Genomic DNA, 17,633 nt, shown 5'->3' on the forward strand with positions numbered 1-17,633 from the left:
CCGGAATCCTTTTAAAATCAATTTCTCCAATAGCTGCATTAGTATTCACGTAGCGAATTTGTTACCTATAAACTGTATTTCCCTTTGCATCATAAAATACCGATCCGTGCATTCTTGTAGTCAGCATACTTAGAATCATAGGCCGTGTGTGAACCCAGCACAGAAAGACAAATAGTTCAACAACTGACCATATCGGTCATTCAAAAATAAATAAATAAATAAATAAACAAACGTAAACACGAGTAGAACAGTGGGTACAATACAGATATGATACATAAAATACGACAGCCGGCGTGCAAGATCAAGGGAGAGAGCATTTTTACCTTAAATTAAATTACAAGACTTTGCATTTTTTGTGTTGACTATTGAAACTAAGTTTAGTTATCACATCAGCAGTGATCCAGCGGTCAGGAGAACCTGGCTCTTAACCAATCTCAAAGTGCTGGTGATGAGTGGTAGGTCTTATTCCTCAAAGGAATAGAATGTCAGCTTAAAGGACGTCTTGCGGTCCATTAAGGTCCATTAAGGGGTCCCAGTATAACATGCTGGGCATCTCATTCTCACAAGGTGCACCTTACATTACAAACACAGCATGTTAAATCCCAAAGAAAGAGGCCACATTTTGGTTGAAGGCTTTTAAATTGGATGTGAAAGAACAGATTTGTACCTATGGGGGTCCTGTTCCAACACAGAGATGGCTTGTGGCTCTTACCCTGTATTCAAAATTTACACATGGAGCAAAAATGCATTTTATGCCTACTTGATATGTAAACAAATCTTTACCCATATACTGGGAATTTAGGTAAAATATTTTAAAGGTTTAATTGGCTAAAGACCTAAGATCTGTGAGCTGCTACGCCATGCCAAGGCTTCAACCATATTTAAGAAAACATTGGGCTATGGTATGAAGGAAAATTATACAGAATGTTTAAAAAGGATATTATAGTGTGTAAGTGATGTTCTGCGTATGTCCCTTGTTGTGTAATGCTCTGCATCAACACCTGTGTCCACAGCCAATCCTTCATAAGGACATAAGGACAGAAGGCGACATAAGATCATTTTGTTGTCTGGAGCGGATACTTTTACCTGTTTTGATGTTAGATGTGTTTGTTGTATCTTGAAGAACTCAATATAAAAAAAGAAGGAAGACTTTAGTGAGGACGCACAAACATACGTATAATATTCTGACTCTCTTATGTCACCTATCTACTATTCAATAACCTTTTTTTCTGTCCTTGCTTGCAGGGTGACACAGGTGGCCCTCTGGCCTGTGAGAGGTATGGTGTCTGGTACCTGATTGGCGTGGCTTCCTGGGGTAGCAGCACTTGTACTTCCTCCTCACCAGCTGTCTATTCACGTGTAACCGCACTTCGCCCGTGGATCGACATGATTATTATGGCCAACTGAAGCCTCCCTAAGGAGTGTGCTCTCATGTGCAGCTGCCCATAACTGGCTGCCCTTGACAATTCCTGGTGGTTTCAATGATTGCAACTGATCTGCCAGATCTTGCTGCTTTATTAAAGACCATATGTTATGAGATGTTGAGTTTGACTTTGCGATTATTTGCCTTTCAATCTTGTTTCTATATTCTCGGGGATAGTGTCTTCAAGTTGGGTGATATTGTGTGTTTAGCAAAGGAGAAGATTCTTCTGTTATTGAATGCAAATGGAGAGTGAATAGTCTCATTATTAATATGTATTTATTTATTTATTTATTGTGTTTAGTTCATCTAGAACTTTTCACAATTTAGATTAACATTGATGATATAAATGCATTACTACAGACAATAAATAATTCATTTAAAACATTAAAAATCAATTTCCTCAAAGCACATCAATTCAATCATCCTACGTTAAAACATTAGTACAAATAATTACAATAGTGAGCCTACTAATAACACACATTAGTTTCCTCCATATTGGGCGTAAGAATAGAAAAATCACACTCCTCATTTAAATGCATTACGAGCCTCAGTGCATCATTTAAATCCATCGATTCAACAGTCTTTTAACCTGCAGCCAGACATGCAAAAGTGCAATGTGCAGAGAGGCAGAATTAGAGTTAAGACAGTAAGACCAAAAGTCCATAGACTTGATCGTATTATACTCATTCACAAACTGGTCTAAATTGCACATATATACCGGCCCAAGCTGTATGGATTCCGTGAAAAGGTGCTTAGCTGTTTCCATCTTGTGGGCTAGTGATATACCCGGCAGTGCCGCGATTCAGGAGGGAGCTTTCACTGAGAGCCGCAAGGCGAGGAAGCTGATGGTACGTTATGAGAGAATTAGCTTACGGACTGCCGGGTTTGGGCATTGAATTTTGTCCTCTTGTATTTATACACCACAGTAGAGACATATTTATAATTCTGTAGTTCAGCTAAATGCAAACAATTATTATTCCAGTCTCAAAGATCAAGTTTTCATTTAAAAATTTCTTGAGCACACAATCATTTTTTTCACTGTCAATATGAGGAACCGATTTTATACGTTTAAAAACCTCAATGTTTATTGTTTCAAAATGACTGCTCCTGTTAGTACATTCCGTATCATAATGTCGTCCGATTTTTGCCAACAGCAAACATTTTGGTGAGGCCCGCGACTTAATATATAGCTCTCCTCGCTTTCTCATTATTAAGCAAGCTCTCCCACCATCATCCTTATTGAGGATGCGCAAGGGACAGAAAAATCATGGAGAATGGCTTTTTGTGTTTCTCTCACACACATCCTGACATTCCCACGGCATAAGACATGCAGTGAACATGCATGAACTCGGCATGTGGATCATCATCCCGCAGATACCTGATGATTCTGCAGAAAGTGGACTCGGGATTGTTATTGCCATCACATATATGGCGATGCTCCATAAAATAACCATCACTGAGGCCATTATGGACCTCATAAATGGTTATAGTAAGCGATCCAGCGAGAAGTAGTGCCACTGTGGGTGAGAGCGGGTGAGCTAGGGACACCAGTAAACCTGCCCTTGTTTCTTTCTGCATGCTGCGGGCATTGCATTGGTGGAGAAGAAGCAAACATTCACTATACGGATGCAGTGCACCTCAGGAATGCGCCCTTTCCATGGCTCCTTCCTGAGCATCAGGGCATGCGTGCCAGGAATTGTTCCTACGAATCCACAAGAAGCGGATTCTGAGGAAAATCCTGGCAGATGCATTAGCTGTTGGGCTATTTCTAGGAATTTCTCCTTTCTGTGCATATAGGATGCCCCTGGTGAAAGTACCAATTGCAAACGCAAGAAATGGCATGCTGTGGGCTGGTGACAAAACTGCCAAGAGGTTCGTTGCTGCTTTCACCCGGCATGAATACCTGGCTCGCTGCATCGCCATCCTTACTGCTCGATGTTGCGCTGGTTGTAGCCCGGGATGCAGGAGGCAGGATAACCCAGAAGGAGGGCAGCGGAACTTGTCTGAGGACAATGGGGAGAGATCTACATAGGAAGTCTACGGCCAAGCTGGAATGGTCTCAGCCTCAGGAGACCTCCCACATGACAGCGTCCGCAGAGTGAGTTTAACGTAGCTCAGCTCACCACTCAATCAAACGCTTAATCCTAGAAGGAGGGCTCGCACATGGAGGAAGGCCACAACTACGATAATTTGCATAGAGAGACAAAGGACTGCAACGCAATCCCAATATTTACATTTTCAGAGTGCTTGAACAGTGCATACTAAAGTTTACAGTTAGTAGTAATTAATTTTTTTCAAGTGACCATTTTGATTGTTCCTTGTAAAATAATAGCTACATTATGAAGCAAATCCTTTTCATGTATATGTAACAGCAGAAGCGGGTGATGCACCCATGTAGAGATGTTCATGGCACATGTGCTGGTTACTGCATGGCGTGATAGAACTTTCATCCTTTTGGGGTCAATGGTTAATACGATGGGTGCCAGTAAATTGGGCAGTAATTACATCTGTTATTCAAGCACCAAAGTTGACTTAGTTTGTGAAGTGCACCATAAAACTAGCCACAATATGAACTTGCTGAAACATGCCTTTAAAGGTGAAAATATCTAAAAATTCTTTGCAGGTTGGGGAGGAATTTGCACTTAGGAATTCAATATAAACCCACAAAGGTTTATTGCAGTGAACTGAACATGAGATGTAATGTGTGATTTGTGGTGTTTCGTTCATTAACCTTTATTCGGCATAAGCCTGTAGGTGCACCATACAATGTACAAACACCGAATAAATATTACAGTTGTATAAAACCATACATGAATAATAAATGACATAGCAATCGTTGCATAAAATCAATCAGTGGCCCAGGCTCAGTGTGTTAGTGTTGCCAGTTCTCGGCGTACCCCTCTATTGCAAAGTACCAGTGCATGAAAGACCCTCAAAAGTAGCTATGATCCCTCCCTTGGAATTACTTTGATCCTTTTCCGCCACACCCTGTGAATATACGGTATGCAGTAATAAAATTGCGGCAAAAATGTCGCCTTTACAAAAAATCGTGGCAAAAAGGCTGTGGTTTGACCTGGTAAAGGTGTACCCCATTATGCCATTTAAGGGGAGCGGGGTTGCGGGGATGTCCCCTGCTCCCCTCAAATGGTATAATGGGTCTGGGGGTTGCGGGGGTGTCCCCCCATCCTTTACATGGATTGTGGTGCCAAAACCACAGCCTTTCGCTGCGATTTTACCACATGGAGCCGAATATACTTAGAGACAAACTGAGTTAAATTTAAGTCGCCAGAAGTTCTGCGAAACGTCATCGCATCTCTGATGGATGAAATGCTAAAAAGCCGAAACAGGGGCTTCAAATATCTGGCCCTAGGCTCTTAAAGGCCCTCACATATTAGCATCAAATGGATGGTAGTTTCCACATTAGCACCATACAGCAAACATTCAGTGCTCCAATTCTCACCCCAGTGGCTGGTGTATTCCTGCACAGGTAAACATCCCAATCGAAGCCTCATGTACAAATCACGGGCATATGCTGGAGCTATTACAGCTCAAGATATTCTTGAGATGTCGATAGTCCAGTCCACTGGCCAGAGCAAGACACTGGCTTGTTGCCCTGGTGCACTTATATCTCACAAAAGCAGCCTCCACCTTAGCCTTCGCATCTCCATCCATGATGGTTGGGTTATCCCAGTAAGCAGACAGGTCCAGAAAAGTGAGCCACTCTCTTACATGAGTAAGCCAGTGCATCTGTTGCCAACCCCCCCCCCCCCAGTGTCATTGCATATGCTAAGGCCTCTCGATATTGCCCCAGCTTCTGTCTTCCGCATACCCAAAGCCAATAATACACCGGTCTGATCCCAAAGTCTACCCCTATCAAGGACAAATCACACTCCATGCAGACTGTCACGCTAGGTGTACTTTAAGGCAGTAGCAGAGTGCTTTTCAAAAATGTGTTTTCCATTATGGTCAAGGATGTGGTTTCTGTGTAGCCCCAGATTTCGGCTCCAAACATTGCAGCTGCCTTAGCCTGGACTTGATATAGTCCAAGAACAGGTATTATAGCTCCCCTGCCATGTCTTCCACGAAAACTCTTCAAAGCCCCACTGTTTTTCTGCAGTGTGGTATTTGCCTTGAGGAACTGGCTATCCCAGCTTCCCGTTGAGAAGTGGATTGCCAGGTAACCGTACCATGTCAACTGTTCCAGTTTGCAACCTCCCACCTCAAGGTTCAGAGCCTTATTCCCTAATATTTTGGTGGAAAAAACCATTGCCTTGCTTTTGGAAGTGTAAATCTCCAAAGCTAGTTCACTACTTACCAGCAAAAATAGACAGAGCAAGAAGCAGTCCCATTGGGGTCGTAGATAAGAGGACTGCATCGTCCGCAAAAAAAAGTGCAAGCAATCGATCATCCGCCATCCGTGGGATGCCATTCCATTAACAGTTGATAATTGAGTTTATATATATTCAAAATAGAACAGGGGCCAGGACGCATCCCCTGCGAACCCCTCTTTAGACTGGGGAGGAGTCTGCAACTTCACCTCCTCAGCCCCAGCGTACCACTGCAGTATTGTTATTATAGAGGTGTTGTATTGGCTGTAATAACTCCTCAAGGATATTTTTAGCATGCAACGCAGCCCATAACCTGTCTCTCTGGACGCTATCAAATGCTGTTTTAAGTCTATAAATACCCTATATAGTTTGGTATCAGTAATCGTGAAGTATTTTTGAATTATCAGGTGGAATCTGAAGCTTTGATCAACCATACTCATTCTTCCCCGGAACCCAGCCTGCAATGGGCTTAGCTGATTGGTGTCCTCCACACATATATTCAATGATGCAACAGTGTGTTAGCAAAAAATGTTCCCGCTGCATCCAACCTACTCCCGTTTTGGAAAATCAGGACAATCGCAGCAGAGGTCCAGCTAGTGGGCACTCGGTTTAACTGTAAAATGCCTTTAAAAACTGATGTTAAAACGGGGGCCCAAATAACAGTCTCGCTCTTAGAAATATCCACTGGTACCCTATCCGGGCCTGCTGCTTTTCCCCTTTTCTGTGCTTGAATGTCCCCCTCTACTTGTCCCAGAGTTAGTAACAGATGGGGGGCCCTCCCATTCTCAGCTTCCATGCCAACACCTAGGTCAACTGCCCTGCCAAGTCTCCCTCCCCTAGCTAGAGGCCTATGCAAGGCTTCAAAGTGGTCACACCATCTAGTCGGAGCAATGCACTCCTATCCCCCTTCAAGTTCGTATCTGTGATCGACTTCCAAAATCTAACATGGTCACCATCATTTACATAATGCATTCAGGTGGCCCACTTCTCAGTCATGTACTTACATTTTCTTTTTGGCTATTATCTTCTTGTAGTTCTTCCTCAAGGAGAGTAACTGCTCCCTATCAATTTGGCCCACTCCCCTCAAATGCATGAGCAGGCTATGCTAGGCTTCCCTGCAATCCCTGTCAAACCAGGTTCCCGCTTTTCTTGCCATCTTCTTAATTCCAGATATTGAGGCGGTTACCATGGGATCAATCAGTTTTGTCATTCTTTCAAAGCTCCCAAATAAATCCTCAGCCTGCTTTTTCTCATCAAACATTATTTCTATGTGCTTCAGAATGTTGCCATATAAGATCAGGACAACGTCCGCCTGAATCACACATGCCCCTTTTACTGTTCAACAGGCATGCCCCCAGACCACAATGTCCACAGAGCGACTATCAGCCATGTCAATTAGAGGTGCAGTGCTCTTACTAGCGAGCAATACTGGCCTGTGATCACTTTCCATATGCTTCAGCACTTCAAAACCTTCCACTGAGTGCCAATCGCATCCCAGCACCAGAGTGAAATCCATCCTGGAGCTGCCATTCGGCCCATAGTATGTGTTAATTGCTGGTTGATCGGCTGAAAGCCAACCGTTGCAAGCCCTCAATACAGAGTTATATAACTTCCTCAGAATCTCAATTGCTCTAGCATGAGTTCTCATTGGCAGGCTAGCAATCACTTGCAGTATTCTCCAGGCATCATCCTGGTCATCCCAGAGGCCATCTAGTTCTTTGGGCAACTCCAGTCGGCTATTAAAATCCCCCAGGAGAATGACCCCTTGTTTCGCCAGCCACTTCCCTAATATCAATGTCTTCACAAAGAACTGTTATTTGTGATATACCGTTAGTCTGTTTTCCTGATTTAAAAGCCTAAAGAAAACAGACCTCACAACTTCAACCCAACCAAAATAAGCTGACAGAAAGTACATTTTTAATAATTTCATAAAGTTGAGCAAAAAAGCAAGAAAGAAAATGTGCAGACCTGGTTTAACAAGAATGCAACACTTCCTAAAAAGGCCCACTTGAGTGTGCAAGGTCTGGAGTACGAAGTGACCCTTAGCTGTCATTGACCCCTCCACCCCTTTGTCCGCAAGTCCCACCGGAGACTGCAAGGTTAGCAGCAAAACCGCTAGCAATCTTGGAGGGAAGTGCTTAGTGGACAAGACAGCAGAGCTTAAAGTGACCGAACTCTGAAATTTAGAAAGAGCTACTGTAGTTGTCTTAAAGGTTTTGCCCCCTAAACCCACAGTGGAGGCAGCATGAGGAACATCCTTTACAAGAACTATGGTGGATTTCCATAGACAAATGAACATTTTGCTCCCAGCAGTGTCTCAGTTAAGCCATTTTTAGAGGTTTATATGTCCATAAAAAGCCAAAAGGTTTCAAAAAATGAGGAGCCATGTAGTCAGCGACGTGTAAAAACTGCTGTTTGTCCATCTGTGGAGCTTAGAAGTATTGCTAAATGCGCTGTTGGTATTTTTATTTGCCTGGAATGTCTAATGGAGTCCTGTTCTCCTCTTCCCAGGCAATATGTGGATTTTCATCCATTTGCTACTTAACTTCCTTCCATTCAATTCGCAGGCTGGCAAACCCAGGAGGCAGGAGAATTCAACATGTGTTCTTACCTATTAACTTCCATTATATTTTTGCTCAAAAGTCATTTACTCCACACGTTTTGAGCATGCAATTATTTTGACTTCCAAAAAAATGGAACAACTTTCGGCCTGGAGTTTCATGACTTCCTCTCACAAAAGTTACCTGGAGCTCTCCTTCCTAATACTAATATTATAGAAAACGAAAGAGTGAAATAACACATAAAATCAGAGGTAGGAATATAAGAACTGATTGATTTAAGGGAGAACAAATGAAGCTTTTGGGAGATTTAACTTTGGAATTATTAGGTGGCAGGCAAGGAAGAGTATGCTTCAAAGTGAACCCCAAAGATTTAGCAGTGGAACACAAAGTACAAGAAGAAAGCTGCAGAGATATGTTGCTATACTAAAAAGTGATAGCTGAGGAATTGTGAGGTATATGAGAGAATAGATGAAATTCAGAGTCAAAGGACTTCGAGATGTATATCTGGAAGAGAGTGGGAACGCAGGTACAAGAGTGTATGATTCACCTTTAGTGTATAGGGATGCCCATTTTCACAACTACATCCTCCAGGGACTCCATGTATGCATTAAACAAAATGGCTGACAGGATCAATTTCTGAGGCACACCAAAGAGAATGGGAGTATGTGCTGACTCACATTTTTTTTTTATTAGCATCAATTGGTTTACATTAAAACCTTAAATGCACAAGAAAGAAGAACAGCACAATGAAACAAATAGTCTTCCCCATGTCTATGAAGTGAAACTTAAATCCCTAAACTCAATATTCTGAGGCCTGGGTAGTGACCCCAAAACAAGTCCAGTTAATAACCCACTTAATTCAAATGACAAACATTTCCCTCAAAAAGTTAAATAGAGCCAAGGTCAGAGATAATTTCCTTCCCCCATCTTAGAATTGTCCACCACTCTTCCAATGATCTAGTTTTAAATTCCTCAAGGAATTTTCCCAACCATTTGGCTCTCATCTCTACCAGTGACTCACACCTCATTACTAAGTGGTTCAGGGTCTCCACCCCATTACCACAAATTCGACAGGATAGAGTTCGATCAACCCGGGCCTTTTTCATTCTTTCAATAACTTCCCTTGTAGGCTAAAGGTTCAATCGGAATCTTAAGAAGTTTTGCCTTTCCACCTTTGAAGGGGACCTCTCCAGATATGGTGTAACTGTGCCTCTACTGTAGAATTCATCCTTCCCATGGGCTGCAATGTTGTAGGTCTTCAATTTATCCTGGGTCGAGATCCAATCCCAATCCAGGAGCTTTGTCTTTACCCTGGTTGGGTTTTCCATTAACAGTTTTTCTGATTGTGCAATATTTTTCAAAATACACAGGCACATTTCCTGCCACCCAGTCAGGGCAGGGACCATTTTACTTGTTATTGCTTTTTTAATAATGGTGAATCCACTTCTGTCTGGCGGGTCAATGCATTTTCTATACAGAGCCAATCACTTCCATACCGTAGCAATGTATAGTGATGTTAAACCCAATTCTTTCCTTATACATTCAATTGATAAGGACTTTGGAAGCCTCAGGACCCTCTTCCAAAAAAGTCCCTCGAAGGTGGGCCAAACTTTTGGGTTGATGAAAAAGTTTGCCTCTGCAGCATAAGTCAAGATCGGAGAGACTTTCAATTTAAAGAAGTCCATTAGTGGTGGGCAAGAAAATGAACAGTAGTGATGGTTGATTAGCAGAGCTTGTGACGCTAAGTTTTTGACTTTGCTTCTTAGTCTGGACACTCCTGGTCCATCGTTGATACTGTCATTTAGTGTAATCCCTAGGTATACCATAGATGGGACTACTGGAACTAGGTCCCCATTTAGGAACCACTTAAATTTCTTACTCTTGTTTACTTGTGGGTTCCTCCCAAAGTTAAAATTTTGGATTTTGTTGAATTGATCCTGAGGGCATTATACTGAACATATGACTCTAGTGCTCGTAAACTGCCTCTGCAGGCCAATTTCAGTTTGGTCCAAAAGAAGCACATCGTCTGCAAATAACAGGCGACCCACTGAAGTCCCCGCGATCTTAGGCGGGAAGCTTCTTTTTGTTTCAAAAGCTTTGAACATATCTGATATAAATAAACAGAAAACCACCGGTGCCAGACGGCACCCCTGTTTCAGCCCATTTTGTGATGTACTACTGTTTGACAGGGTTCCATTCCTATCTAATCTCATTTTCAGTGTGGTATCATTGTGTAGAGCCTCCAAGGGCTCTCTCGGATCATTTGGGCACCCCCATTTTCTCAGTTTGTTCCACAGTATTCTGCGATCCACTGAATTGTACGCCTGTTCTAGATCAATTGATGCAATGTGTATGGCTTTGTAGTTTTTGTGTTTTACCATGCATTTTAGTACATTGATAATTAGAACATTTAGAGCCGTGCCGATACCTTTGCAAAACCCACCTGCCATGGATCCTGGTGATTCGAGGCCCAACTCCAAGCCTTCAGTTGTCTCAAGATTAAAGCTGCGAATATTTTTCCCACCACATCAAGGAGGGCGATAGGCCTGTAGTTATCAGGTTCTGACCTATCGCTCCAATTGAATATGGGGATGACTATAGATTTAGTCCAGGATCTTCATTACCTTCTTAATAACATTGAACAATTTTACCATGAACAATGCCCATTTGTCCGGGTCTTTGTTGAGAATATCATTAGTGAAGCCAGATGGCCCAGCTGCCCTAGAGGCATTAGAGTTCCTTATAAGGTCTAGTATGTCCTGTTTGTCGAACTTAAGATCCCATGCTTCGTTTGACTTAAGATGGATTTTTGTTGGGCCAATGTTAATAGCCAGATACAATTTCCGATAGTGGTCCTCCCATGCTCGAGATTACACTGGATTTACAATTCTCGAGTCAACAGGTGTACTCAGATTGTTTATGAGCTTCCAGAATCCTGATATGTTTTTACTAGTAACCAGGATTAGCATCTTTTCACTGTCCTGTTGACTGATTTGATATTTATGCTGTTTTAGCCATTTCTTGAAAGCGTTCTTTGTCTTTTTAAGTAGGGCTAAATGGCCCAGCGTATTTGATTTTTTAACACGCCTGCTTGCCCTAGTAACAATTTTTTTTTTGTCTGCAATTTGATCATCAAAGGCGTGCCTATGTTTAATGGCAGAATCCTTTCCTTTTTTGGCCTTATCATGAAAGCCTATAAGTATATCCGAATATTTCAAAATGTCAGCTCTTTTGTCTAGTACTTCTGTGTCTAACGACATAAGTGAATTTATTAAAGTTGACGTGTCTCTTCTCGTTATTCGTAGACGGTTTCCCCCTGGTGTCAGTTCATAATGATGATTGTGTTGGTGGTGGTCCGGCACTTTAACGTTTCTGTCCCATTCCTCACTTTCCAATTCAAGAAGGTTGTGGTCGCTTAGGTACGTGGATACCACTACCAGGGACCTGAGTTTCCCCATCAAACCTTCGGTAACAAAAATATAGTGCAGCCTACTATCTTGCATTTCTCGCTTCCAAGTTTTGGCTGGAGGTTCGTCACCACATAAACTGCCGTTTACCATGAAAATTTCTCTTGCAAGCAGCTCTTTTTTGAGGTTGAATCCTCTTTTAGTGTTCTCCGTGGGGTACAATGGTAAATCCTCCATTTTGTTACCATTTTTGTCGAAGCACTCCATGTTGAAGTCCCCACAGAGAAGGACTTCTAGGTTCGCACAGAGTATCCTAGCGTCGTCAATGGCCCTTAGTAGATCGTCTTCGATGTTTAAATCAGGCCTAATTCACGATCTCCAATAAACATTGCAAATCAACAACCTCCAATCTGAAGGATCCCCCAACTCCTTTGTTGATGTTGTCACTCTTATAAGTTGTATCCATGGGCTTTTGTTAACAGAGGAAAGCACCTCCAGGCCACTAGATCGTTTAATTCCTGTTAAAAGGCCTGACATGGATCTCCCTTTTGCTCCTTTTAGGGCTGGGTTTATGTGTATTTCATAGCCTTCCAGGAGTGGAATCTCTCGTAACCATGTTCCCTGGAGGCATATCAGATCGTACTTAGACATATCAAAGGCAGTTTTCCCTAACAGGTGCGAGAAACCCCTCGTGTTCCAGCTTACAATAAGCTTCCTTTTTGGAGGGTTTCTCGAATTCTCCAGCTGGCATTATGATTTTGCTGCCAATGAACCCGCCAACCAGCTCCATTCCTCAAAGCTTTCCGCCGCTCCTACTTCAGTTTTTTGCCAGAGAACCGATCTCTTTCCTCTGTGCACACCAATTTGCTTCCTTCTCCTTTTTATTACAAATCTCTTGGTGGCCTTGTTCTCTCACAGGATCCAATGGTTGTTCTCGTCTGTCATTGGCCTCTTCTCCCATAGACGAGGCTTGTGGTGTGTTCTGGTCCACGTCCAGCTCCTTTAAGGAGAATCCATGTGGATTTAGTTTAGATTCCTCTTTTGTGAGTAGACACTTAGTTTTCCACGACCCCATATGCAGTATAACACTGTCGTGTCATACCTCGCTGTGAAATTCAATCAGATCAATATCCTTAGAACTTAGATGAGAAAGTGATTCAACAGAGTAAAACAATCTCATAACGTTGGCCCGGATCATAATGAGATTGTCTTCATGGCACAAGGGTTCTTTCTAGTAGCAGTCTGAATTTACCCTTGGTAATGGCTCTAGTTGGCCGTTTTTCATTGTAAGACCTTTTACCCCCAGGTTTAAGGTCCAGAGAGGGTTTGTCCACCCATGAGACCGTTCTTCTAATGTCCCTTTCTGAGACCTCTCTGTAGATTGTATCAGGGCTTTCAGCTTTGACAGTTCTCTTGGACACCAACTGTCTTCTCTTGCATTCCAAGGTCGTAAAGTCCTGGAATCCAGTGGAGGAGAAAGTACGTTCTTCAGTCTCTGGATTTGAGGCCCGCCTTTCAGTGGTCGAATGTACTCTTGATTTCCAAGTGAAGCACTTTGACTTTCCATCACAAGGTAGAACCGAGCCTTCCTCATCCAAGACCTTCTTAAAAAGCGGTTTTACCCCGAGCTCGAAAGGCTTTGGGTCATCCCTTGTGGGCCTCACCTTATTTAAGGGGACATCATCTTGGAAACTTACATCCGACTCAGAGAGTACACTTTCTTCTTCGCCATTGTGTGAGGCGCTTCCTTCCAAATAGACAGATAAGTTAATCAACAAATTTTCTGCGCTTTCATAGGACGTCTCATCTTCCAAGTCCTCTTCACTCACTCCAAGGGACTCCAATCTAAGTTGCGTTGAAACAGCACGTTGTTTCGTGGTACTTCTCTCAAAAATTACTGGTTTATCTGGATGTGATAGGTTCTGCGGTAGGGCTGCTCTAGTTACTTTCGCAACTCGAGAAGAATCCTTCAGAGATGACTTGTCTATACTGGTTTTGTGTTTTTTTATTACCCTGCTGGTGTTAGCATATGTTCGGGTCCAACTTTGCTCACCACTAAGTTCTCACTAGGGGACTTTACTTGTCCACCCTGTAGCTTCATAAACATGGCATAGAGTTTAATTGTATTGTTAGTGGGTCCAGCCCCGGTCACCTTAACGGGCACTGAACACGTTAGTTTTTTTGCCTCTGTGACCTGAGAACTTATGTCCTTTGTGTTTGTTACAGCCAACTCCACAGACCCCATACACTTTTCTTCCTGGATGGATCGCTCTGTCGAGGTTGATTTGTCCTTTAGGGTTACATTTTTAGCATGGTCTGCCAAACCAGCATCTGATTGGGCTTGCCTGGGGGTAGTTGGAGTTGCTAAACCCTCTACCCCTAACATTAGCCCCCCTACTCCTGCTGTTTGGGAGTGGCAGCTTAGCCTATCTGATCTCCTTTTTTCTTTTTCCCTAATGATCGGGTCCAGAATGCTCTTTAAAATTTGAGTTATCTGGTCTGTGTTTTTATCTAAATTGGTTTGCAGAGCAGTAATGAATCCTTCCACATAAATCACTTTGGAGTACAGTATAGAAATAGTGGTCGTGTGGTCACACAGTTGATCAGTCTGTGACTCGATTAATTTCATAAAAGGAGCCATGGTGATTACAAACGCTGATATCAATTTTGGATCAATGGCGTACTCCGTTTTGGACTGTTCTTCCACCTGTGTGGCGGCCAGGTCCATCAAAAGATCCTCATCAGACGGTGATTGTGTCCTTCGTTGGCATTTGCTTGAAAAGGGTGCCTGCTGTGGGTGTGCCCCTTGAGAAACCCTAGGTGAGGGCCCCGTGAATTGACAGATTTTTGACTTCGAGCAAGGCGCCTTACCACCATTTAATGTCCAGTCATTTATCTCAGTTCCCCCTTTTGGTAAAGGCTGGAAAGAAGAGGGATCTGAGAACTTGTGAACACGGGGTAACCCTGTATCCTTAAATAATTTGTTTACATTTTTTCGTTGTATGTCCTGAAAGACATTTTGCAGGTTATTTTCAACTACATGCATAGGGCTTCCAACCCTGCTGTACTCTGTAGTTGGAAGGCACCTTTTCTTATTTGCGTTGACCCAGACCAAAGACAAAGGGATCCACTGGGGGTGTATTGGCTTCCTTCTCACATTGAGCCAATCTCCTCCCCTTGGTTAGCTTCCAACTCCTTTAATGCTACAGATGGTAAACCCCTCTGACTTGGTGAAAAATTGGGCTCACAATTGTTGTCTGGAAGAGGGTGTCCCTCCACTCCCCTTGCTATGACCACCCCAATATCTGCCTCTCCCAAGGTGGGCATACTCATATGGGGGCTGGTACTGCCAGAGGAAGCAGCTCCCTGTGACAAAGGGCTAGGACCTCCAGCAGAGGAACCATCTCAGACGCTTCCTCTGCGATTTGCAGGGTGTTCTCGTGTGACAACGTAATATGGGCAATATTCACCTCTGCGTAGAGCTCACAGGAGGGCTCTATTTGGTACACCCACCTGTGGAACTCCTTTTAATTCAGACCGTTTCCACACAATGTATCCGGTGAAGTCTGGTCACACGTTGAGTTCCACCCCAACAGCCTGGTTACAAAGCCCGGGAGCAGAATTAGACACACACAGTCGTTTAATAGCTTTAAGCTTAATGACTCAAATTAAGTTTCTTATTTGCTTACATGCGATCAAGAGCCATTTACTGAAACCAACATTTCTGTTCCGTACCGTACCGTGCAGGCGGGCACCTTTTCAGTGGGGATAAGCCTCTGTCACGTCTCGCTCAGCCCGGCCCGGGCTGCTGACAGGCTTTCTTTTTAGGCGTCTTTTCCAACGGCTTCCGACGGCTTTCCCCCAGCAGACTGCAATTCTATGGACCGCGATTCAACGGATGCTACAGCTCAACTCAGCTCAATTAGAGGAAAGAACCTCACACGATAACACGCACCACGTACACCCGCCCATCAAGCCACACTGAAACTCAGGAGCACAAAGAATCAGCCGCTTCCGACAACCAACCAATGACTCACAATTCACCATATGCATCAATTAGGAAACACCACAAAAGGGGAGAACCAAGTTAACCCCAAGCCCCTATACCTATATAATGTTGCAAAAAGTCAAACTGAGGTGGTCTGAGCACAAATCTAACATCCGATTGGGCTCAGTCCACTCACCGGTGGCACAACACTTTAAAGAATACAAACACTCGGTGGCTCAGATGAAATTGGTGATTTTGGAGCAAGTCAGATGCTCTAAAAGAGGGGGTGACATACACAAGTTACTGAGACAAAAAGAGGTTGAGTGGATTGAGTGGTTAGATACACTTGAACCAAAGGGTATGAATAATGAGTTTGATTTGACTTGTTTTATCTGATATGATTTTTTGTTGACTAGTGCGAGTAAAACTGTTTTCTTTGTTTATCTCTGGAAATGCCCTATTTTGGGCTCAAAGTGTATATAGAATTGTGGTAACTGTGACTATAGTGTTGATTTATTTTTGAGGATATGTTAATGATGAGAATGAAGGAATATGAGTATGTCAAATGAACAAGGGAAATGTCTGTAATTGTCTCTAGTTGCATTGTGTGCGCCCGTGGTACCTGAATGAATTTAGGCATTTAGTAGATTGTAAAAATCTGGTTACTTCAATATTGTATTTGAGTTATTGACAATTCCCTGTTGGGTTAACAGAGGATGAACACCCAGGGAGTATGTCCCAGTCTATTTAAGTGTAGAGCAGAGATGTCTATGTTTATATTTAGCATACCAAGTTGCCCCTCTGGAGAACGGAATGCTGTACAGCGAGCATTACATTTAAAATAGATTAGTGTAGGGCTTATTTGTACTGACCTTACATATTGACTAGGAAGATTTTTTTCTCATGCACGCAATATGTAAACTAGTGGTCCGCATGTGATTTCCTTACAATAAGAACTCGTAATTGTCTTTTAGTTTCGGTATATTCCAGGACTGGCTTTTTTATTTTTACAATCTAAAGTGAGTAAAGTACGTACACTTCTAAATTTTTGGATCTGCGCCTTACCATGGACAGGTTATCATGTGATGAATTGGTTATCATGTGGGGCGGCACGAAGGGACAGGCACCGTGTTTACACAAGGTCACGTGATCGGATTGATTATGTGACATACGAAAAGATTTAACTTAATGCATCGCGGGACGGGAGGCTGTGATTGCAGCCAATGCGCCGTTCCCACGTTGCGTTTAAAATATGTTTTGAATTATAAGTATGTGTGTGTTTATGAAGATAACACACTATTTACGTTTGTTTGTGAAGAAACGTACGTTGGGTCACGTGATCGGTATTACGATCACGTGATTCACTGATACTCCATTTAAGACGCACCGCGGGACGGGAGGCTGTGGTTGCAGCCGTTTCACCGTCACCGCGTTGCGTTTGGGATACCTATTGAGCTGTGGGCAAGTAAGTCTAGTAAACTTGATCTTGGTTATGTGATTCAGTGAGTTGGGTATAGATATAGTGAGTATACTAAGCTTACTCTTTCCTAAAGAGTGATTGCAACATCTTGTTAGACTTTTGGAAGACTACTGAGGAGGGTTACATAACTAGCCTGCCATCAACGATCAATCAGTGGCCAGAACACAGAAGTAATGTCAAAGTGCTCCTGGTGAAAGCAACCCTATTCTGCCCAGGAAGGCTAAAGTAACTAAAACAAAAGTGAAAGGGTTGGAAAGAACAAGCTTACTATGTATCCTCCTCCCTTCTGTTTCTCTTTCCCAAAACCGCACATCTAAGAGTATAAAGTCACACTCAAAAGCTTCCAAAAACGTTTTTATATTTGGAATAGTTTTTGAATTTCTATTTATACATATTGAACATCATATTAAGGACAAAAGACATGTGCAAACAAGAATTGCATGATC

The 17,633-nt window shown here is 42.8% G+C and overlaps 1 protein-coding gene across 1 annotated transcript in view; it reads left to right on the plus strand.

The window, feature by feature from the left end:
• LOC138521133 (chymotrypsinogen 2-like) overlaps positions 1-1,407 on the plus strand; it is a 49,705-nt gene extending 48,298 nt beyond the window's left edge. Inside the window, exon 5 of the mRNA XM_069633740.1 lies at positions 1,246-1,407. Coding sequence (XP_069489841.1) covers positions 1,246-1,407 — 162 coding nt within the window. The remainder of the gene's footprint in view (positions 1-1,245) is intronic.
• Positions 1,408-17,633: the final 16,226 nt, after the last annotated feature.

Source organism: Ambystoma mexicanum, chromosome 1p, assembly GCF_040938575.1.
Source record: "Ambystoma mexicanum isolate Mex_15411 chromosome 1p, UKY_AmexF1_1, whole genome shotgun sequence".
Taxonomy (NCBI): domain Eukaryota; kingdom Metazoa; phylum Chordata; class Amphibia; order Caudata; family Ambystomatidae; genus Ambystoma; species Ambystoma mexicanum.